At 33.0% G+C, this 24,876-nt stretch overlaps 1 protein-coding gene across 1 annotated transcript; it reads right to left on the reverse strand.

Annotated features, from left to right (window-relative positions):
- Positions 1 to 942: 942 nt before the first annotated feature.
- On the reverse strand, positions 943 to 23,190 carry LOC105165915 (chaperone protein dnaJ 10). The gene is made up of 11 exons (XM_011085073.3): positions 23,071 to 23,190; positions 22,858 to 22,966; positions 20,527 to 20,586; positions 19,579 to 19,661; positions 19,301 to 19,460; positions 18,797 to 18,926; positions 17,955 to 18,113; positions 1,817 to 1,995; positions 1,641 to 1,721; positions 1,401 to 1,553; positions 943 to 1,248 (listed from the first exon to the last, which is right to left on the reverse strand). The coding sequence occupies exons 2-11, from the start codon at positions 22,942 to 22,944 to the stop codon at positions 1,156 to 1,158; spliced, it is 1,185 nt and encodes a 394-aa protein (XP_011083375.1). The 5' UTR covers positions 22,945 to 22,966; positions 23,071 to 23,190; the 3' UTR covers positions 943 to 1,155.
- Positions 23,191 to 24,876: the final 1,686 nt, after the last annotated feature.

Here is a 24,876-nt window from a genome sequence, read left to right on the forward strand (position 1 = left end):
ACCCTTTTTGCCTCAAGAGTAAGGTTTTATATCAAGCACAGATATTTTATTTTCATACTTTTGGATCTTATTATTTAATTTATTTTCACAAACATTGTGATTTAGTACAAATTTGCTTTCATAACAAGCTCTCTGTTTTTAGATTCGCCTTATCTATTGACCATTATGGGTATTTTTGATGCGATTGAAATGCTCTTAGTAATAAAACTTATCACTTATTTTTATATCCCTCTACCTATCACATATTTTTGACTTGTTTAATGTCTTTGAATAACTTCATGTATGAGCTAACTACACTATGTTCATTTGCATTTCTTGTATCCAACAACTGTAAGCCTATCACTATTGGGTTTGTACATGGAGATGAGGCAACATATAATTAGGAATGTTTTGTTTTATTTTCAAAAAAATTATTTTTAGCTTTACATTATTTTAGCATTTCGATTATTTTTAGTTTTACATTATTTTACATTTTTAGCCCAATTTCAATTAAAATTTACAGTCTAGGTTCACTTTCTCATGTACACTTTTAGGCCTCATTATTTCTTTTGCGTTTAGCTATGAGGAGGATATGAGAAGACATGTTGTCATGTCATTTTTACGTTTAGAAATAATGTATTTCAAAATATAATATATACATAATGCCTCTATAAAAAGTAAAATAAATCGAAACATATTTTCAATTTCTCACGCCGATAAATCTGAGCTTGGATACATACAATTCAGACATATTTTTATTTTTTGTACAAAAATCAATAACGCATTTTCATCCCATTGAAAATGCTTGAAATTGAAAATAAAAATGAAACAAAACCAAGCGGCACATCTAATGTTAGAGTATTGTGAAAAAAAATATATTATTAGTTTATAATATTAATAATTGAAAAAGTATTGTATGTGTGATTTAGATCATAATGATAATGAAAACATTTTCAATGAGAATAAGTGTAAACGAACATCAAGATTATAAATGTTTATCTCTCACTTGGACAAATACATAAGGTTACCGACTCGGAATGGGTAGAATAAAATTCTACATTATCTATATACGAAACAACCACAATCAAGAAATGATATACTACTTCATTACTTGACGAACAAAATACTTACTAACTTCCACACTTTAAATATGCTCAAATGTCAAATATGCAATGCTTATGGTTGTTTCTGAGCACCAGGTGGTGCAGTTGGCATTGGAAAATTATTCAATTGAGATCCAGCAATTTGAGGAGCCTCTACATATGGGCTCTGCAAAGTTAGGTAATGTTGATGTAATTAGACAAGAAGTGTTAATGATATGACAATGAATACTAGTTCGATTCAAATAAAAGTATATAATTTATTTAAACAAAACAGTACATTCACTTTTTACCTCTTTTCAGGAAAACAGAAAGCTTTACCTGTGATGCAAATGCATTATTAGCCTCTTCCTTGTTTGAAAATCTTTCTGACGTGTTTGAAGGAGAAATATTATTGGTCGCTTCACTTCCACTCAATCTAAGGAGGGGATCAGTTGGCATATTTTCAACATCATTTCCATTGGATTTCATGCTCTGCAATGGAATAAGATTCAAGTTAACCTAAGCTATTGAATAGAAAAATAAACCAAATGTTTGCAAAAATTTTAACATCTTAATTACTTGGAATATTTTGCCGAGGGTCTTCAAACCTCTTGCACGCAGGCGAAGCTCTTCTTTCTTTGCATTGTTATCTTGTAAGACCTAAGAATACAAGTGCATCACAATAAAATAATTATAGTGGAAGTGAAAAAAATAAATAGGAGCTAATAACCAAACAACTGCAATTTCTGCACAACCATATGACAAACATGGGTGAGTGTGGCTTCAATATCAGCCACGTTGAGCTTCCATAGGGAATCAATCATTAACTTTTTGTGTGATTGCATGTATTCCTCAAGTTCTGCCTCTGTGTAAGTTCCTTCCGCACTGAGTTGTCTTTTCATATCTTCTTGCAACTGAATCAAAGCAAGTGCACCTATGACAACAATTGTTAGTATTAAGTTAGGAATAATAAAAACGAGCACCATAAATATTAGGTTACCCTTAATTTTTTTATTTGTAATAGGTGACAAGTATATGATATTCCACCATAGAAAAATAAATTAACCACTGAAAAAAAACTATTAAAGACCTGCCCAGGCCTTGTAGAACTTGCTCCACTAGTTAAGATAACTTACAAGTAGAAGGGTACCAATCTAATCAATAAATATCATTACACATAACTTACATGTTATTAGGAGCAGTCTTGCATCATCATACGTAATTCTTATCCCATCCCATAGAAGAGGAGAAATGATATTTTCATATTAGAAATATTGACATAAAATTATAATGAAGGTGACATATTGCCTCTTATCTATTTTAACTAAAATTTGCCATTCCCTTAATGCTATAAGATTTTTGTTCCTTTTTTTTTTTCCATATTCTCCACTTTTTCCCCTAATACCCTAACAGAAAATTGGTACATAGAGAGCTTAACAACCAATGGCGAAATTAGAGTGGTAACATTTAGAAAATGTCAGTTGGGAACAAAAATATTGTAAAGGAAAAATATATTTTTAACTACTTGAGATTAGACAAGCACAAATGGAATTGGTTCGTTACCATGGTTTTTTTGTTAGATTAGAAGAAGCTTTGAAATACTATAGTTGGTTTCTCCTTGGAGTTTCATACATGACGTGTGTGTATAATATATTTAGTTTCAAGTACTTAATATGCATACATATGACTTGTTTTTTATGCATATTGGTAATTGAAAAGTTGAAGGTTTTTGTCAATGTGATATTTAAGGGCAAGTTATTTTTTAAATACACATGTACACTGCATATGATATTTTTTCAATGGAAAAATCGATGGAAAAATGGTCATATATGGTAACTTATAATTACGCAAAGTTGAGATGTTAAGTTGACAAAAAAAAAAAGAATTTAAATGGCAAAATGCAAAAATGAGCATAATTCGGATGTCAAAATATAATTTACTCTAAAATTATGATTTCGATAGACTTGAGTCAGTACTTGAAGAATGAAAGTATGACTTAATTTGATTCTCTTTTTAGCCATTTGAACAGGATAGGAGAGGATGAAACATTTATTCAATTGCCAAACACAAATTTAAAGTGTGTGAACTTGAAAGACAAGATATTAAATGATGCATCAGACAAAAGTCAAATTGCATTTGATTAAGTAGACAACAAGGTACCGAAAGAGCCCCAATATGGATCAGTGGGGCTCAATCCCACAAGTTCCTAACGTTTAGATATAGTAGATTCAAGTTAGAAAACTAAGGATTAAAAGTAACAAGAACCCTCAAAAGGTTTATTTGCAACACGTGACTTCCTCTAAAAAGCTAATGATTGATTCTTCCCCTTTCTTATCCTCTAATAAAAAAACCTTCTCTCTAAGCTTGTTTGTCAAAAATCAAAACAAAGGTTATGAATAGGTTAATTTCTCATCATCATAGATCATTAAGTTATCAATCTAATCCAAGTGCTTTTGTAATGTAACATATATATTCAAAAGAGGTCTACTTTTAAATATTATTTTGTATGGAAGACTTCAACTTAATTAATGTAGCAAATACTTGACCAATTTCAACCCATTTCTCAAATCCAATGTGATCCTAAGAGCTAACCTAAAACTGAATCCTAATTATCTCATCAAGTTAATGAGTACCAGTTGAGTTCCTGATCCTCTATCTCTTGTAGGTTGCAAACTTTTCTCCTCTAATATCTTCTTTCTTTCATGAACCAATTTATGAATTCCGTCAATTGCCTCTACCTATGTCAACCAAACAAAATCATCACATATTTTTTTCTAGTTGTTGTGATGTGGGAATATTCCATCTTATTCTTCAAAGATCTTTCGAAGGTTTTATTTATTAATGTAAGAATATCTTATTAAGGGCTCCCTTCAGAGACCTTCTTGAGTTTACATCTTGTCAAGGTCTTCAAGAAACCTTCTTCATAATACAATCCAGGCCAAGTATTGAAGGTTTGGCACATAACTACCATCAACAGTAGTGACCGTGAAGGTCTTTAAAAATCCTAATATGTATAGACCTCCGGTGACTATTAGATCATTTTAATGTCAACGTGTCAACGCGACAGGTGAATATCATACAGTTAGGTTCTTCCTATAAATATTGGACCTCCAATGACAGGTAGAGGTTTATGTTGCTCACTGTTTCTTATTACTTTCATTAGCTTCTCCAACTATGGACTAACTTAAGCATCAGAGGGTCATCAATGAAGCTCCCCGATGTGTGCCAAAGTCCACATTTAGGATGACATTTGGCAACATAATATATCGATTTATTTAATTTTTCCCTTTCTTTCTCATTTCATGAAGCCCCTATCTTTTCGCTTTGTACGTCCTTAGCTTATTTTTGAAACATCCATTTCCTTTAGGGACCTAAATAGACAAGCTAGTGATGTTGCAATTCATCTAAAAGGCAATTCTAAAATTCATCCTTCTTTTCACATCTGGAGTCTAGAAAACTTTAAGAAATTAGATATATAACTCTTTCTTACATCCCCTAAGTTTCTAAATTCATTCTTCTTTTTACACACATATCATAGAGGAGTCTACAAAAACTTTGAGAAAATTAGACATTTTCTTGTATTTCCTTGAGAGACTCCCCGTCCCAACAAAGATACCATCCAAAATTAGGGCTTTTATTTAGTTATTAGTTCATTAGAGGCTAAACACTTCTGCTTTGCTTTGTTGTAAATGACAAGACCTTATAAAGCTCTCAACTTTCGATAGTGTGCCATCTATAAATATCATAAGGAAAAACCTTGGTTATCCGTTTATCCTTGCTAATGAAGGCACTTTGGTGGGGACCTTTTGCATTATTAAAAATATAGGTGACATTCGACCTTCAATAAGTGAGACCTTCTTGCATTGCTTTAAAGGTCCTAGAAAGCTAAAAAACTAAGTTATTTTAGACTATGTTGTTTTTGCTATGGCTTGGTGTATATGGATACAAAATAAAATGTCTTAATTTTGGAATAATCATGAAAATTAGTTGTATTATGTGAGGTCTTCCCACTTTTTTACTTAAAATCTTGGAACAGGGGTTTGGCATACTTCAAATGGAGGATTATGTTTCCGTCAGCAAGAGTTAGTCATCTACCTAGAGTCTTCACTGATCATCCAATTGCTATTGAAATATAAAATAAGGTATTTGATAGGGGCAGAGGCATCGGATTAGAAGGTTAAAAGCTTACTAGATTTGATCTGATAAGTGTGAGAAAATCATTCAAGAGAGTTGAAGGAGAACTAGGCAGGAATCTGGTTTTGACGGCCCATAGGGATGTGTTGATAACTATAAGACTGTGCTTTTCAGTTGGAGCAATAGAAAGTATGGCCTCTTAGGGAAAAAGATTAGCTTTTAGGTACCCAAGCTCAACAAAGGACCTGTCATAGCAGAACCAAAGGGTAAACATACAGCTCTGATGGTGGAATGGTAGGATTTGCTTAGTAATATGGAACTTAAATGGAAACAATAAACCAAAATAGAGTGTCTCAAAGAAGATGATAAGACCACTATAATATTTCATGCAAAAGCTAGTAGCCCGTGGAAGAAAAATCAAGTTCACAAGTGGAAGGATGACAATGGAGAATGGAAAGATAAGGAAGAAGAAGTCAGGGATATAATTCTCGGCTATTTCTAGAATATGCTCTGTTCGGCAGCATCTCCAGAATCTAAAATTGACGTCATGTTGAGCGTGGTGCAATCTCTGGTCATAGAGGATATAAACCAATGCCTGACCTAACCTTACTCCTATGACGAGGTAACCCAAACCCTTTCTCACATGTCCCCTTCGAAATCCCCTGATCTGGATGGCCTCCCCTTTATATTCCGTTAGAAGTATTTGAAAATTGTCCGCATGTATGTTGCTAGATGTATTTTAGATTTCCTCAACTCTCGCTCTTTCCTGCCTAGATTTGATCATGTGTATATTAGTTATATCTCTAAGTGTAGTACTCTAAAGACTGTTTAACAGTTTCGTCCTATCAACCTTTGCAATGTGATTGTTAATTTAGCATCCAGAGTCATTGCAAATAGGCTTGAAACATGCCATGACTTGATTATTTTCCCTTTTCAATCAGCTTTTGTTCAGAATAGATTTATTACTGACAATGTACTGGTTGCATTTGAAATTCATCATGTCCTAAATAATAAGAAGGGCTAATTACATTTTGCCATTTGAACTATAACTGTTTTTACACTTTGGCATCTAACTTTTTCTTTGTGTCAACTTGCCATTTCAACTTTATAAAATTTTGCACTTTACAGTTTATAACTATTTTTCAACCAAGTTTTCTGTAAAAAAAAAAATCACATGCATTACACATGTGATACTCAAGGCCTATGTTATGTGATAGTTTTTACATATGCACAGCATGTAATATTTTTCAGCAAATAAAAAAATCAACAAAAAAAATCCTTATATATGGCAAAGTGCAAATTTCGTATAGTTGAGATGTTAAGTTGACACAAAAAAAAGTTCAGATGTCAAAGTATAAAAATGGGCATAGTTCAAATAGAAAAATGTAATTTACCCTAATAAAGAAAATGGAGGTAAAGTAGGGCTTGCCTTATTGAAACTGGACATGAGCAAAGCATATGATATGATTGAGCAGGGATTTCTGGAGCATGTGCTTGATAGATTAGGTTTCCGCTAGTCTTTTGTGTCTCTTATTATGTGTTGTGTCCCATTTATATCGTCTTTTTTTATTCTTAATAGTATGCATTTGGTCATATTCTGCGATATTGGGCCTTGGTCAAGGAGACCCGTTGTTCCCTTACCTATTTATTTGTGCTCTGACTACAAGAAGCATAACGTAATAATACATTCAAAGGTGTGGCGATTGCAAGGAGAACACCCAGAGTATCACATATCTTTTTCGGTGATGATTCATTGATATTTTGTAAGGCCACAAAAGAAGCATTTGGTTGCATTCAGGAGATATTAACAAGGTATGAGAAAGCCTCGGGTCAATTTATTAATCTACAAAATCCTCGGTTTCTTTCGATTGGAACATGGACCCTAACATTCATTCTAATTTAGTTTAGAGCCCTAAAGTAGAGGAGAGAGATAGTCATGGAAAATACCTTGGTCGCCTAACCACCTTAAGACACACGAAGAAGGAGATACTCAAAAGTTTACATGAGAGATTTTAGAAGAAGGTTATGGGATGGAAAGAGAAATACCTCACTCAAGCGGGTAACGAACTGCTAATAAAGTCTGTTCTCTAGGTGATTCGCTCATATTCAACGAGCTATTTTCTCCTCCCCAAAAACCTAAATCAAAGAAATTGAATCAATCCTTGTAGAATTTTGGTGGAGGAGTCCCAAGGAGAGGAAAATTCACTGGATATCATGACAGAAGTTATGTGAAAGAAAATAATAAGGAAGAATGATTTTTTGAGATTTAAGAGCTTTTAACATGATCTCATTGCAAAACAAGTGTGGAGAATCCAAAATAATCCCGATATTCTCCTTAGTGGAGTACTTAAAGGGATATATTTCTCTCGAGTTCCCCCTTTGGAGGCTAAACTTGGATATAACCTGTCTAGTACTTGGCGAAGTATGTGGTTAGCTATTACGCTTGTTCGGGTTGGAGGTAGGTGGCGTGTTGGAGAGGGCTTGAACATCAGAATTTGGTGTAATTAGTGGCTATTGAGGCCACATGATTTTGGACCAATGCAAAAATAGGATTGCTTATTACTGAATGCAAAGATGGTGGTGCTGATAGACAAAACCAGCAATTGTTGGAACGAGAACTTGATTGATAGTTTGTTTGATCTAACAGATGCGAATTTGATCAATTCACCACCTTTAGTTAGGGATGGAATGTCAGATGTTTTGGTGTGGCCTTACATAGAAACGGTCAGTTTTATGTTAGAAGTCCATACTATATCTTTTGAAAGATTTCCACAGAGACAGAACAATGAGGAGGCAATGACATGTAGTCATGAGTCCAGCTCAAGTTGGCAGTTTATTTGGTCTTGCAAGTTGCCTAACAAGATCAAAACCTCTATTTGGAGACTTTACAGGCTTGCTCTACCTATACCCGTCAAATCTCATTCACAAAAGGGTGGAGATGGAGGAAAATTTCCCACTTTGCCATTCACATGTTGAGGAGTTCAAACATCGTTGCATCTTATGCACTTTTGTGAATCAGGTTTGAGTTCTCTCTGGTCTATTATTTCTAATTGGATTGATTCTACTGAAAAATAGGTTAGATTTCGACATGCTTATATAGATGAAGACAACTATAGAATGAACCTAACATTACATAGAGGTTGTGGCTTGAAAGGACCAAATTAGTTGTGGTACTGGAGAATCAAACACCCCATCCAACCAATGTCATACGGGGAACTTGACGAATGATATTCGCATTTTAGGAGGCCTTTACAGTACCACAACCAATAAAGAGGACCAACAATGAAGTCATTTGGTCATCATCCCCTACTAGAATTCTGATGATTAACTTTAACACAACCATTTTCAAGGAACAAAATGGAGTTGGACTGAGCTCCGTTGTTCACACTAATAGTGGCCAATGCGTGAGATGGAGTACTTCCTTCACCAAACATGTTGTGGACCCAACCCTTGCAGAGGCACTAGATGCTAGAATGGCAGTTACAATGGTGCTGGAGATCAAGGATAGGCTTGTGGAAATAGAAGGTGACTGCTTGGTGGTGATTAAGGATATTTGAGACAAAGCTTTGCATCATACCCACATAGATACCACTATCTTTGAAATTGTTAATATATTAGATCATAAGTTTAGTGTTTCTGTACAATTTGTTCGTAGAACAACCAACCAAGTTGCACATGGTTTAGCAAAACTCATTGTTGTGGTGGATGGTGGGAGTATTACACCTGACACCAAAAACTCTATTTTGCTACTTGATAGTACAGGTTTTGGGGGATGATAATTAAACTTTATCCCTTCTGGAGCAATTATATCTTTAGTGGGGTGACAATATGGGAACATAACGATTGGAGCAATATCTACTATGATGGGGTGATGGCACGACCGTAACAAGTTAAGGCATACATAGATATGCATGCCTATGCAACTAGGGTTTTTCAAGTCCTAACACCAGTCTATACATTGGGATTCAAGAAAACTTGATAGAGATGCCACAAAAGGATGATGAAGTTGTTAAGCCCAAAACAGGTCAAGGCTATAGATGCGGAGAGAACTCTAAAAGCATTTAGGGTTTTTGGGATCTCACAACCTGATCTTATGGTCGAAAAAGGTGTGGTGCAGTTAAGAGTGCCCCACCTGAGGTGTTTATTAGTTTATTCAGATTGACATGAGGCCGTCACGGCCATTGGAGCCTATAGCTAAGGGGTTTGTGAACTCCCCCCATAAGACGCTTCACTTCATACCTCCTGATTGGAAAAATGGTGATATAGTTTTCTAGGTTACCTTGCAGATGGTAGATTGGGGGGCTTGGGGATGGAACACAACTACTGTTGGATATTTTCTAGGAAAGAAGCCATTCTTTCCCCACCTCAAGGCCTTTGCGCAATCGACATGGAGGGGGACTTGCTGAGGTTATTGGTTCTAGCCAGGGATGTTTCTTCTTCATATTCAACTCACAAGGGCTTTGGAAGAGGTGATAGAAGGAGGTCTGTGGTTGTTCCAAGGGGGAGCTATTGTCCTGCATCATTGCAAACCAGGATATGAGCCTGACAAAATGAATGCACAAGTTGGTACCGGTTTGGATTAAGTTGAAGAATCTATTGATAGAATACTAGATAGATAAGGGTTTGAGCTTGGTTGCTAGTGGTGTTGGGACACCTTTGTATCTAGATACAATTGCTAAGGCTTGCTTTGGAATTGATTATGTGAGGGTGTGTATCTTGCTGGATTTTAGTGCTGAGTTGCCTAGCATGTCATTCTAATGCTCCCTACAATGGACGGTGATAGAAACCAGACGTGTAGGGATGGTTTTTGAGTACGGAACGTGCCTATCTTTGGGCCATATTGAATAGGAGTGTCCACTGAATAGGGGCTACCGCGAAAACCACATGTTCAAGTGTATGTGCAGAAATAGAAAGTAAGGCCAAGACTTATCCATGAGCTCGTGCTGAAGCAGACAAGGGATGGAAAATGTGAGAACAGTGTGCAATGTGCATATGAGGTGTAACCACCTACGTTAAATAAGGAGCCACAATGGCTAATGGAGGATAAGAAGGAGATTGTGGTAGACAACTCATTTGAGGCTATACAGGAAGTGGCCGATGAAGGTGATGGAAGGGTGTATGCAACTTGCGGTCCTAATGCATGCAACCCCACTTTGGCTCCTAATGATTAGAATGGCAAGCCGGAATGTGAATGGTCTCAACAAGAGAAAACTAATGTCAGAGTAAGTGACCGTAAAACTAATTGATGGAAATTTCGACAACTATTTAGTAATCTTTATTAATATAATATTAACTTGATGAATATAGTAAATTTTCATCCATGACACTATGTGTTTGTTATGTTTATTATTTACGTTTACTTGTGCTAACGTTACAATAAATCCACACAGACCAATTAGAAAACCCATGTAGTCGGTTGCACATTAGATGTCAGTTATGAAACCAACTTTTGAGAATTGATCTTAAACGTTCCAAGTTGAGGAACTCAAGACACGGTGTCAAGGACCTTGATCCAGGGCATCAAGGGTCCTGTAGAGACTTATACTAAGTACTGCATCCATTGGATGGGTGTCGTGTTTCATCAACGATAAACATAGGGCATCTATATAGTTTTAGTGGGTTTTTTTGACAAGGTTGTTGATCTAGGTGAATTGAGTCATGGGGAGTGTTATCTGGAAGCGTTAGAGGATTGATCAGTATGACTGAAATTTTCAGCTCTGATCCTCATACTTGAGGAGTAATGACAGTCGCATTTGTATAATGGCTGTAACTTTGATCTAGCTGAATTGAGTCATGGGGATTGTTATATGGAAGCGTTAGAGGATTGATCGGTATGACTGAAATTTTCGGCTCCAGTCCTCATACTTGAGGACTAATGACAGTCGCATTTGTATAATGGCTGTAACTTTGATTTAGAGAGAGATGACTATGTTTTTGTTGTGGTCGTTATTAGTCTTGTCTAGTGCAATCAGAGTATGTAGTAAGGATGATGGTTTTCAAGATAGAATTTTTCATCTGTCAGTATACGAAGGATATGTCTCCTATGGGCTTTGAGATGGTTTAAATCTTTAAGTTTATGGAATAGTGATTGGACGAATAGGTAATGATTTCCTATATCCATCAATAAAGTATACACATTGTCAATATTAAGCGTAGTTTTCTAGTCAAGAATAGGAAACAACATCCAATTTCATGTCCTAGAGTAAGGCTAGGAGACGGTAGACAAAACGATTGTATTTGTATGAATTTGAGCCCATTTGTTCATGCTAACATTGACATAGTTTCAAGTGCCATAGACTGATGCTATATGGTTACCCATTGTGACAGGCATTTTTTCTTAATGGTTAATTGAAAATAATTAATTAAATTAAACTAAATTAATTAATTAATTATGGTCGACACAAGCCAAGTCTAGTTGAGGTTGAACCTAAAGAGTTACACATAAATCACTATGAAACTGGTGGAATTAATTTGGAATTAATTTTAGAAGAAACAAATTAATTTAATTAGATTAAATTAATTTAAGGCAAATATAAATAATTGAATCATTTATTGGGAAAGTCCATTTGATGGATGATCTAAGATTTAAAAATTAATTGAATTAATGTATTGGTTTGATTTAATTAATTGATTAGATCAATAATTTATTATTTGGACTTATGTTTATTCAATTGAATTAAATGAACTATGGGGCTTCAATTGGGTTGAAATTAATTAGATTAATTTAATGCCCAATGGATCTTAGTTGGCTTGATTTAATTTGATTGAACCAAATTCGATCCATAACTTGAAGTCCAAGCCTAAAGCGTGAATGCAAGTAATAGGAGGAGTTGAAACTCCTCAACTCCTCCATCGAATGAGCATCGTGGCTAGCAACATGTGGAGGTGTGTGCAACCATGGTTGAAGGTTATGCACTAAATGTGCATGGGTGTGTAGAGGTTACCTTGGAGGTAACTTGATTTTCAAATTTGGAATTCATACCACAACAAACGAACACACAAAATACATTCAATTCTCTTACTTGAAAAGACAAATACACGCCATCTTTGTTTTTCTTAGAGAAAAACAATATTCTCTCTTTGAGTGTTCTAATTGAATTACGTTCAAGCGTAGAACTGAAGGATCTAAGTACACTAACTAGTTGTTTTTTGTTTGGATTTTGTTTCTTTTTTTGTTTAATTCTATCTATTAATAGAGTTAAATTTTGATCCATATTGTGGTGTGGACAACATAGAGGAATTTTGGTGTGAATTCTAGGGATGACAAAATGAGTTAAAACTCATGGGTTCAATTCAACCAACCAGTTTTGGGTTGGGTTAAGTTGGTTACATTTTTAAATGAATTAATATAGGTTGGAGTTAAATAAAATTATATTTTGTATGGGTTGAATATAGTTGGATATGGGTGGATAATGGGCTTAGTATGGGTCTTAACAGGTTCAAATCATAAATTGAAATAACAAAAAATCTAGAAGAACACACCATTTCCTCTTTCCTCATATACACACACACACTCTCTCACATCTTTCTCATATGTCTCTCTCACACACAAATATGCTCACAACTTCTCTTGCTTTATACACACACACACACTCACATCTCTCTCACACAACCCTCTTTCTCCACACATGTACACACACACACACACAAAACAAAAAAAAACTCTCACAACTCCCTCTTTCTTCATATACACATACACTCTCACACATACTACCCTCTTTCTCTCACACACATATAAAAATTATCTCTCAATAAATATAAAAAACTTGATTGCACATTTTAGTGTTCATTCAAAATGAGCATTCAAAATATTTATGATTTATTTGATAAAATATAGCATTTTGTTAGATACTTAGCATATTTTTTTACTTGATGACTTAACAAATAAATCTTAATGTCAATAGTCATTAGACATAAATGACACGTGATACAAGTTTAGTCGGATTACATTACAAGTAGTAATTACCTTTTTTAATAGTTCAAATATTATCATATTTTCTTTTCATTGTGTGAAATTCTGAAACCTTTAGATTTAAATTAATAAAATTGTTTATACTAACCCGACCTAACCTATTTGCACCCCGACCCATTTGAACTCATTCATTTAGATTCATTTTTGAACCCAACGCATTTTGGACCCGACTCATTTGGACCCAACCCAACCCGACCCACCCCACCCATTTCCCACCCCTAGTGAATTCTAAATGTGAACGTATAGGGAACAACACTAGTTGTGTTTCAATTAATATAAATAAAAAGGTAGTGTTTCGGGTGAATACTTGTACTATTTCGTTTTCTCCTCTAGCTACTTGTTCAAGCATCTTTTCTTTTTTTTTTTTAATGATGTATTTGAAAACACCAAATGCTTGAAAGTTTAAAGGGAACACCCCTTTAAATCAAATTTAATTTCTTTTATTTAATATTTTTGCTGCGTTCTCGAGCCGTATTAATTCTTTCAGTAAATCAACTTTAAAAGCATTTTATAACGTTTCAAAGTCTTAGCGATAAGAGTATTTTGTCCTTTATTAATAGATTTCTAAAATATCATTGGTTTGCCATTTTTCAATGTCTATAGTGTTGCTACTTTGAGATTGTAAGTCGTTTTTATTTGTGAGACAAATTGCCGTTTTTGTTAGCGTCTAAATGGGGCAATAATCTTCTTAAGGATAAAGAGTCTAACTCTTGTCTTGAATTCATAATACACAACTCACACATATCTTTTAATTTTTCAGTAGGCGCGGGCCCTGCTCGGACCGTTAGTCTGCTGCCAATCTACAGTGATCAAACGACTTGGCCAATTTTGTGTCTTCTTTCTTGAAAAATTAGATTTTCTAAATTTTTATAAGTTTTATTGAAATTATTGATTTTGGCTAATTTTGATTTTAGTTAAATTAAAATTTTCTAAAATTAAATTAGTCTTAATTAGTTTAAAAATAATTTCCAAATAAAAAAAATATTTTTGTAATTTGGATGTATGATACTAGATGTCCTTTTTAATAGATTATTGATATGTAATTTTCTGCATATAATTATTTTATTGTTTTTTTTTTACATTGGATATCATGTGAATAAATGAATAGAATATATTTTATTTTGTGAGCTTGTTTATATTTGATATAAATATGTAATTATTATTTAATGGATAAACAATGGGGATGATCACATAGCCCATGGCCCATATGTATGGTTTAGTTTTATGCTAGGTGGGGCCTGTGCGCCTCTTTATTTTATTATATTTTTTTTATTTTTAGCCTTTAAATAATAAGACTTGCTTTTTTCCTTTCTATTCACTCCCCCAACTTATAATTGGATTTTCTATTTCAAATTGTAACGAGTATAGTTAGATGTTAGGTTTTATTTTTTAAAAATAAATGAAAGGAAACACTTTTGTAGCAGTGGAGGCCCAGGAAGAGGCTCATCAGATGGAGTGCACCATAGAGATCCCGAAAGAACGAAAGGTGTTACAAGGCCCATTAGAATAATATTGGGTAATAATTTTATAATGTGTAACAAGTTCCATTGGAATGATACTGGGTTATAATTATTTAATAGTGTGGGCCACTCTAAATTCGCCATAATCCACTGTATGGTTATTAGATCTCACATGATTGGACTTGTGATCATCCAACTGGGGCGTGCTGGGCTTTTATTGCATATTTATATTTTGAATATATATTTTAATGTTTAATGTGTAATGTATTTGGAATGCACACAATGCATCTCTTTATTTTCAATATTAATACCCAAGCATGCAAAAAGACTTAAACGATGAGGTCTCAATCTTAATTAAGTTCTCACTTAGATGGTCAAAGTTAAATATTAGACCCATAATAGATTAAAAGTCAAATGATTCGATTAAATCCAAGCATTCCATCCACAACAATGTGTCTAAACTCTACTTTCATCCATTCATGGTCTCAAGAGTTATGACACATTTGGAATAGAAGAAAGCTACACTATTATTGTGAAGGAATGGAATATTCTTGTTTTTCTATCTTACGAGTTGGGGGTGGTGGTGGTGGTTATAGTTGAAACATTCTTTTTGTTGATGGATCAGATCTAACACTGAGTAGCGCGTTTTACTTGGAGCCACTGAAATCACATGAAGAGGCAAGACAAAATAACTTGGGATCTCATTGGATAAGAATGGTATAGATTATCTTACACAAAGTCTTTTTCTATTTGAATCATAAAAGCGGAGCATAGAAAATTACGTTTCTAGACTCCAAGTCTATTAGAAAATTATTTCCTGAAAACTCCACTTGAGAAGGTGGAATTTTTTTAAAATATAGTGAGAGGGGTTAATGACTGAAGATCGAGTAATATTACGATAATCTACTAAATTTCGATTTCCATTTGATGTAATGTTTAAGAATCCACTCACTACTATTCTTGAGGCTAATAAAATTAATGGAACAAAATATAATAATTAGTTGAGAAATCTGAGGATTGTCCTTCATTTTGAGAATCAAACCTATATTTTGGATAAGATCTTTCCTTAGACCTTGCCAAAGAAGTTAACGCCTAAAGAATGTGTAATGTTCGAAAAGTGGCATGATGACGACACAAGGTCCATAGCGTCATACTGGCATCCACGACAAATGAGATCCATAAGTAGTAAGATAGATTGAACAATGTCGGCTCGATAATCCCCTACATGACATAGGTTTTTGCAGCTCTAGATAGGCATATTAGATATGACGCCACAAAAGTATTTTTGGGGACCAAGATGATACACGGGTCTTCTATACAGGAGCTTGGGATTAAGATGCTATATATCCCTTATGGAGAAGCTCAAAGACCTATTTTGTTTTTGACACGAGACGTACATAATATGATCCTTCAGTCTCTTTCTCCCTCCTTCGGTCCCTTTATGATGAACTATAACATGAATGGGCCTGATAAGTTTATTCATTAGTTGATAAACCTTATTGTCCAGCACGAGGCAACATTAAAAAGTTTATGCCATCAATATTAGTTGGGGGTGCCTCAACCTTAAAGGCAAAAGACAAAGGAGCCGAATGTTGGAGAAGAAAGAAGGGTAAGACAAAATTAACTATTGCAAGAGCTTCCAATGCTCTTGTTGCCCCACTGGGCATGGGCAAAGCAAAGAGGAAGGTGGTTCGACAGTTAAGTATTGAAAAAGATGTTTGCATTAATTTCCTTAAAAAAGGACATTGAAAAAGGCAATGTTCAAAATCCTTCTCTAATCAAGGTACATTTCTTATTGAGCTTCAACATGATTACTATTCTACTTTTTGCGTATTGGATACCAGCTGTAAAACTCATATCTGCAAATGGTTTGCACGTGGTGAAAAGGAGTAGAAGGCTAAGATGGTGGTCCTAAAGCTTGGCAATGGTAGGGTTGTTGCTACGATGGTAATAGTACTAATTACAACTTAACTATTAATGATCTGTTAGGATAGAGTTAATAGAATACAACTGTGTAATCTAACATGATCATACTATATTTTTCTATTATTGGACAATTGGGATTACATGTTTTCAGTCAACTAAAGCTATTTATTTGATAAAAGAACTCTTATTCTAATATGCTAAGTTGTTTATGTAATTGTTTCAATGCTGTCCCATAATTGGATTCTGAATTCTCAAAAAAATAGTAAAAATGGACAATCAAGACAAAACTCATAGATCCGGCATGCAAAGTTAGGTCATATTCCTCTAGTCAGGATAAAGAGAACAGTAGATCCAAAGAGTCTAGAACTAGACAATTGAGCCTGCTGGCTTGCAAGTCCTTAAATATTGAGTATAAAAAAATTATATGTTTACGGCTAATATAAAAATACACACACAGATGCACATAGATATTCCTAAGTAGATTCAAATGAAAGAGATTGAAGTCAATCACCCAATATAAATTATTTTTATGCATACATAGTATAATGCAAAAAAATAATAGTTATGGATATGTTAAAAGAAAACTATGGAGTTGTTATCAAGCAAAATTATGGGGTTATATATTGTAGTTAGAAAACAACACAGTCACCATACATTGGTCACATTTACAATTAGAGAATAACTTAGTAACTTGTTAGATAAATCATACTACAATATCCTATATGTTTGAGGAATATTATTTATGATGATCATTATAGAAAATAAATCACAAAGTCGTTGCTATATAGCTAGTGTAAGGGTATGTAGGCTTTGTAGTAGGATGCTATAAGCTGGTGGGGAAGTTAATGAAGAAGGGGTCTATTTTGTGGAACTTTGATGAACTAAGAGTTACTTTGTCATGTCAAGAGGTTACTGAGCTAGTCCAACAACAGTGGTTAAAATGGTGAATGGTGAAGATGAGAGTATGTTTTGGAAGTTCAATGAAGAAATGCAGGTACTAATTGTGTCATTACAAAACAGAAAAAGGAAGGAAAAATATTATCATTATTTGCATTTGAACTATGTAAGCTTGTGAAAAATAATCTATTATGAATCTCATATTTGTGTCATGAAATTCATAATTTCTTCACCAAGATCGAAAATTCTTAGGTTCTACAAATTCGCACTTCTTTACTCGGTCACATCAATTTTTAGATAGAAGTACCTAAATCATGGTTTGAAATTATTTTAAAATCCAAAAATTCCAATAAGTAAAAGTTCCAAAATAGTAAATATCACGATATAAATACGCAAAATATGAACATGATGTAGACACATTAAGATGAAACAAATAAACATTTTTCTAGCAATGAAACAGAACCATGAGAAATTTCTAGTAAAATCATCAATATTAAGGCTAACCTGTTGCAGCAGTTACTTGGGATTTGATAAAGTGTCCTTTATTCCTAAACCACTCAGCAACAAAAGGCACACCTAAGTAGATCACCTTCTTCCCAAGCTCTTTTGCTGCCTGCCTTGCGTAAATGTAGCCAATGGTACTTAGCATATCTACACCATAAGCTGTGAAACAATATCAAGTCATTAAGAAAATAGGGATTCTTTAAATGCATCACTATACAACATAATAATGGAAGACAAAAATAATTAATTTCAAATGATAGAGGTAAGAATGATCAATTATATTCATATCCTAATAAAGAGAATTGAGTAGAAAAATAGTTGTGTGAACAATCGGTCAACCCTGAATAACCTTCTTTTATGATTTAGAACATAAGTTATATTGACAGTTTTTATCCTTGCACATATTTATGAAATAAGAATTTGTGTATGCTCCCAACAAACTACATGAGTCACTACTTAGTATGATTTGCAAAGTAGTTTTCAGGAACTACAACTCTTTTTTAGTAGCAAATTTTGCATCAGTTCCTTTGAGGAAAGTGTCACACTATGAACTATTTGAACATTAACATAAGAACCATCAAACATCAGTTTTACGTGTGTAAGTTATAATAAAATCTTTTACTTATTTTTCTTGAAGTGTTTTGAGAAAAGATGAATTTCTTGTATTAGATTTAGCAAAACATATGGGCAAATCATCATTTCAAATGATAGAAAAGGAAAAGTTCTATAGTAATTATAAAAGTTACCAAAAAAAGAACAAAGGTAATACAAAATCCTAATGGATGAGTTGAGGTTCCAGTAGTAAGGAAAAATATTATGAGACGGAATTGATGATATATTACCAGCTTTAGAAAGCCTTGACACCTCGGCTTCAGCATGACTAACAAATTCTTCCTTATTTCCTTGGACATATAGGTTGAGTCGATCTCTGAGTACACCTGCCAGCCTTTCTTCCCTCTCTCTCTGGACAGTCTAAAGTTTCAAGAGAAATACTATTTATTAGAAAATACATATATTAGAAGAATGCAACATAGAATACTTAAATAGACATTTATAATAAAAAGTATAAGCTCTAAAGCTTTAAATATGACCTTTATTACTAAATACCTATTTATGAAATAGGAATAATTTTTCACCTTAATCATGTATTCGGTTTCTCAAAAACAAACAATTACAGATGACATATTAGAACAAGTCTCTAAAACATGCATTGGTTTTAAGGCTTCTTAGTGCATAATAAATTTGAAATCTTCAGTTGAATTAACCATGGGATTTGAATTAAATGGACAAACAATTGAAAGCTACTATTGCAAATACAATAAAGTCGGAAGCATCAAAATTTTTACCTGTAACTTTTCTTGCAACTTTTTAGCATCGAACTGTTCACCTTCTGCAAACACATCCAAGGAAGCGAAAGATGCCATGGCAAGTTGTCCAATGTATTCTTCAAAAAGCTCACTTCCAAAAAGCATGGCAAAAATTGCCGCAGGATCAATAATTGATTCTCTGAAAGGAATTACAACAATAAAAATCATTCTCAAAATGGATGTTAAACTCAGAAATCTTACATAATCTCATGATCCTGAAAAAGTTGAACAACTTATAAATTACAAAATAAACTAACTTTGAAATTCCCGACTTCCCATAAGAATCATAAGCTTGTCTTTGTGTTGGATCACTAAGTACTTGGTAAGCCTCCCCCAAAATCTGTTATCAAATGGAAGGCATTTAATTGAAAATGCAAAAGCTTTGAAAACCCTAAATATACAACAAACATGAATATAATATAACAAAAAACTCTAGCTCACTTTTCTTCGGACTCCATTGAAGTTTGAACTAGTTTAATAGTAGTAAGTTGATGAGTATCTATAAAACCCTCAAATGGATGACTGAACTTCACAATTTTTCAATAAATTTTATCAGGAATTATAGGTCAATGTTACTAAATATATGATACTACTCTACAAGTTAGATTCAATTCCTAATGTTTTTTACCACATATTGGAGATACTCTTCCAATAAAGTAAATTCTCAAAGAACAATAAACAATGAATCAATTCTTTCGAGTGCAATAATGTATATAATAGTATCTAATGTGACTTATATATCTCAGCACTTGGAATATTCACTATCTATGTTTTAAACACTGAGAATTCATGAAATAGCAAAATCTACATTATGGTTTCTAGTATTCTAACTTAGATTTTTGATCAAATGGATAACAAGTGTTGCTGGACTAGAAATGGAACAGGTATGGGGTAATTTATTAGTGAACAAAAGTTTTTCCTATCATTTTATTTTAATAACTATAAATAAATCTATAAAGAATTCAGTAGATAAAGTTGAGTGATATTGAGTTAAGCTTAGTCAGATGTGAAACTTGATGGGATATTTTAATATGATTATGAAAGGACGGAAAGGCCATTCCTATGCTTCATTCAAAAATCTCATTTTCTATAAACTGAAAACTCAAAGGATCCCCACTATTCATGATTTAAACTAACTTCTTAAACTACTTGAAGAAAATGCCAAAAACAACATGCTAAAAATTAGAAAAAGTTAGTAATTTCACTTGAAATTTTTGTGCAGCTAAAGGATCATTCGGGTTTTTATCTGGATGAACCTGCCTTGCCTGCAAAATCCCCGTCCAACCAAAATTGATGAAGGGATATTAACCTCAATAACATTGAAAACACAAAAATAAAATATATTAATCTCTTAATACTTAAGAATTAAGATCACACACGTCGCCAAGAAAGAACATTACAATAATGAGCATGTAAGGGAAGCATTCAAGAATACCAATAAAAAGAAAGGTATAGAAAATAACAATTAATTTGTTCTTAGAACTTTCACAATCCTTATATGAAGTCTCCTGCAGTAAATTCTTATTAGACCAAAACATCTCTCCCTTTTCAAGTTAGAAGATCAGAAGTAACTACAAAAGATAAGGCTCCATAGGTGAGCTTTACATAAAATCAAGTATTTAGAGACCAACCAAAGATAAATTGGCCTAGTTAAGATGGATAAAAAAAAGTCTAATTATGATGCAAATCTTAATGAAGATATCTATAATTTCCACATTTTTCAGCAAGCTTCATTTCTAGACCCCAATATTAAGCTCTTAAATATCTTTTCTCATTCTCTCCCTCTTTCATTTCACATACTTTTTCAAATACTAAAACCTCGTAATTCATTCGTTAACCTAATATAATTTTGATTCCCATTTCATTTCTTATACTTTTATCCTAATACAAACATGAAAAGTAGGCATGTAAACTGAGTGCAGCTAAATAGTCTCCCTCTCACCCTCTTTCCTCCTTTTAATTTGCAAAAGTAGAACATTTCATATTTCTCACATTTTTTCTTCACAAAACCATACATACATTTAGGACTTAGCAATATTTTAAGTGGAAGGATGCATGCAAAACAAACCCATTATTCAAGCAAAAGAACCTATATTGAATAAAGTAAAACTAATAATGTAGGTCATGTATAAATCTTTTTAAGATGGATTAAGATATTTCCATCCTTGATTGAAAAATAATGATTAGCATAAAAGATTGGTTGGTGTGAAGTTGTGAATAAAATATTACAGTTCAAGGTTTTACTTTGAGGACTTCTTATGCTCATATTACGTAGAAAAATAAAAATTTGTATAGAAGAATTTGGTTTTGTGTTACATCTTTTTCCTGTATAAAAATATAAAGCATTCAAATACGCATGATTGAAACTAATAACTCGTCGTTGTACCCTTGCAACATCTTATTTTTCACCAGAGCTTCCCCTAATCCACAACTTTAGCTATTCCATCTCTCATCACTTCTCCTTCTAACCCACCTCTATCCATGAAAACCATCCTGCACGCCCTTTTCTCCAGTGCACCTACCACTATTCAATTAACCTTCCACCCTTTTGTGCCCATTCTGTTTGTTTGTTGACAAATCATCGTCCACTCTTTCCCTTATCCTGACTGCTCTCATTGCACCCTAACTATATTTGTACAATCAATACAACCGAACTATTCTTCAACTCAATGGTACCCTCACCCCACTCCTACCCGTATCACCACCAAGAAGGAAAACGAAAAAAAAAAAACTCACTGGTCGAAGTAGTGTGTAGAGTGGGACAAAGATTAAAAAAGCAACTTTAACAAGAAAATAAAATCAAAGAGAAGCAATAGTTTAGAAGTTGCAACACCATAGTAATTCAAAATATAGGAAGCTCTGTGTGTTGAATGCTAATTGTACAGTTGTTTCAACATCAAATCTTAATTTGAATTCAAAATTATATTAAAAAAATTAGAACAAAATAAATCAAAAGATCCTCATTAGTCTTTTTTGGTTTGTTATGTGTGAAATATGAGAAAACAAGAAAGCGTAGGTTCACCTCAAGTTGCACAGTATGCCATGATTAATTCAATGATGTCATCATTTAAGATTTGAAGAGCCTATTGTTTTCAATCAAAGATGTAGTTTTACTTTGGTTCTATTTCTTAGAAATTGCAGTTTTTTTGTGTGCTCTTGAAGATAAACTCACACAATTGCACTACCTCAACGATCATAGGTTTTATTTAAACAGAGATGATTTAGAGAAAAATAAGAGCATTGCTCATACCAAAACTTTTGGAATAGAATAATTTCTTAGGTTCAATGAATGATGGAAAACAAAAATCATTTTTAAGTACTTCCAAGATTGAACATGCATTATTGCAAATAATGCTTCATGCCAAACTTAGATTCTCAAAATTAGTTCTTCTCAAGAGAACGTATTCTGTTGCATCTCAATAGCAGAAAAGAATTCTTAATCTGAAATACCTTCACATAACTTTCCTAAATAAAAAAGAATTCTTCAAAATCAAATAAGATCTTTTGAAATAAATTCCCAAATTAATCGACCATACCTTAACATAATAAGCTTTTTTAATTTCAGCCTCAGTGGCGGTGGGGTTCACACCCAGCACATCGTAATATTCTGTCTCCTTCACCATTGATCTCGAAGGAAATTTTACTCTAGTTATTTCCAATTGAAAAACCAGAAAATTGGATCTAATTATGGGATAAGAAAAGTTTCAAATGATACCAAATAGTATACTAAATCAGCATGATGAGATCACCTTTATTCAAAAAGGAATAGGTTAGCACGATGTATCGCCAGACATAAAGTTGAAATTTGAGCGAGCAGATTCCACGAAATGACAATAAATTTAAAGCTTGATCGAAAGGAATTCTTGATAAATTTGATTTAGGATTTGTTATTTAGTCTATCGGTGTCGGCAAGGGAAAATATATGGTAATGAAATTATAGCAAAATGGCGATATTGACCATCACCTAGAATATAAAATACTTTCAATGGTGTTTGACTCCATTTTCAATTATGTTTATTGTTGCTTGCATCAATCGATAATGTATGTGTACAGTAGACTATTTTAATTTGGTTATTATTTATTTTATAATTATATTATAAAAGTAAATAAGTACATTTGCATCATATATATTAAGTATATGGTTGAAAAATAGCTTAATGTTAACTTGAAAGATACATTTGTTTTCTCTTTCACATATTTTATACTTAACTAACCAAGTGTTGGTTAAGGCATGTTTCATTTTAAAAAAAACATATAAATTGATTATTAGTCATTTTTATCCTCACTACTTGTATAAGAATAATTATTATTATAAAAGAGTTACAACAAAATATCTTTCGCTTGTGTCTGTACTATACTCCTTGTTGCATGATTTCTTCCATTATCCTCCTTATGGTTCCTTAACTTGAATATCATATTATCAAATTTGGACTTAGAAACATTGGATCTGATACTTAAGTGAGCATAAGCCAAGAATTGGATGAAGTTTAAAGCATATTATAATATATGAGTAAAGAACATTTTTTCTCAAAGCCTTTTCTACACTTCGCTATCTATATATTTTATGTCGTTTAAATTTACCATACAAATTGTGAAAATTTTGGAGTTTACCGTTTGATGCCATTTTATGGTAGAATTTTATGCCAAAAACAACTCACAATTACAACACATGTGAAATTTAAGGGTAAAATCATAATTTCAATGGGAACCCTATTTGTATATATATATATAAAATCTTCTCTCAGGGCATTATTCTATCACTAATTCCCTTCACCATCCTCTCTCAAACCCAAAAAGGACAAGTCCTCTTTTTGCATAAATTCGGAGGCAAACAAAAACAATTAGAAATATTTGAAAAAACAATAATATATAAAAAGATGTCTTAAACACTTAAAAACGTTCAGAAGAATGACAAATAATATACGAAAAACAAAAAAAATCAGATAGAATAATACCTAAAGAAGATAAAAAGAAAAAAAAACTCAAAAAATTGGGAAGAGGGTCTACAAACAAATAACAGTAAAGTAACTAAAAAGTGGTAAATTAAAAAAAGACAAAATATAAAATGTTTAATAGTTTCAAGCTCTGAGCCAAGACATTTGCTATACTCCGATTTTCTCGTCTACTCCAGCAATGAATGTAAGAATGTCTAGCAACTTTTGTCATGGAGCATATAGATAGAGAGTTGTAGCGTACGACTATTTTAAGCGTTGCCGCACTTTTGGAACGTCCAACTTTCTAAAATCTAAAAACAAACATTCAATTAAATTTTTTTAACAATGCAACAAAGTAATGTGTAAAATAAGGAAAAATAAGTAGGATTTGAATTACAAATTAAATCGAATTTTGCCCACAAATTTTCTACTTTAGTTTACTTTTTTTTAGGAACACACCACATTATTAATACAAATGAAATCTAATCTAAAATTTAACAAACACATTTAGAAGTAAAGAAAACTGTATGCATTCGGGTATGAACATAAGCTAGAAATTTATCAAAAATTTTGAACAATCGTGTACCTTCTTTAGGGATTCAAATTAGTCCATGAATCTTT

The sequence above is a fragment of the Sesamum indicum genome, linkage group LG7 (assembly GCF_026168435.1).
Source record: "Sesamum indicum cultivar Baizhima isolate 11 linkage group LG7, ASM2616843v1, whole genome shotgun sequence".
In the NCBI taxonomy this organism is placed as follows: domain Eukaryota; kingdom Viridiplantae; phylum Streptophyta; class Magnoliopsida; order Lamiales; family Pedaliaceae; genus Sesamum; species Sesamum indicum.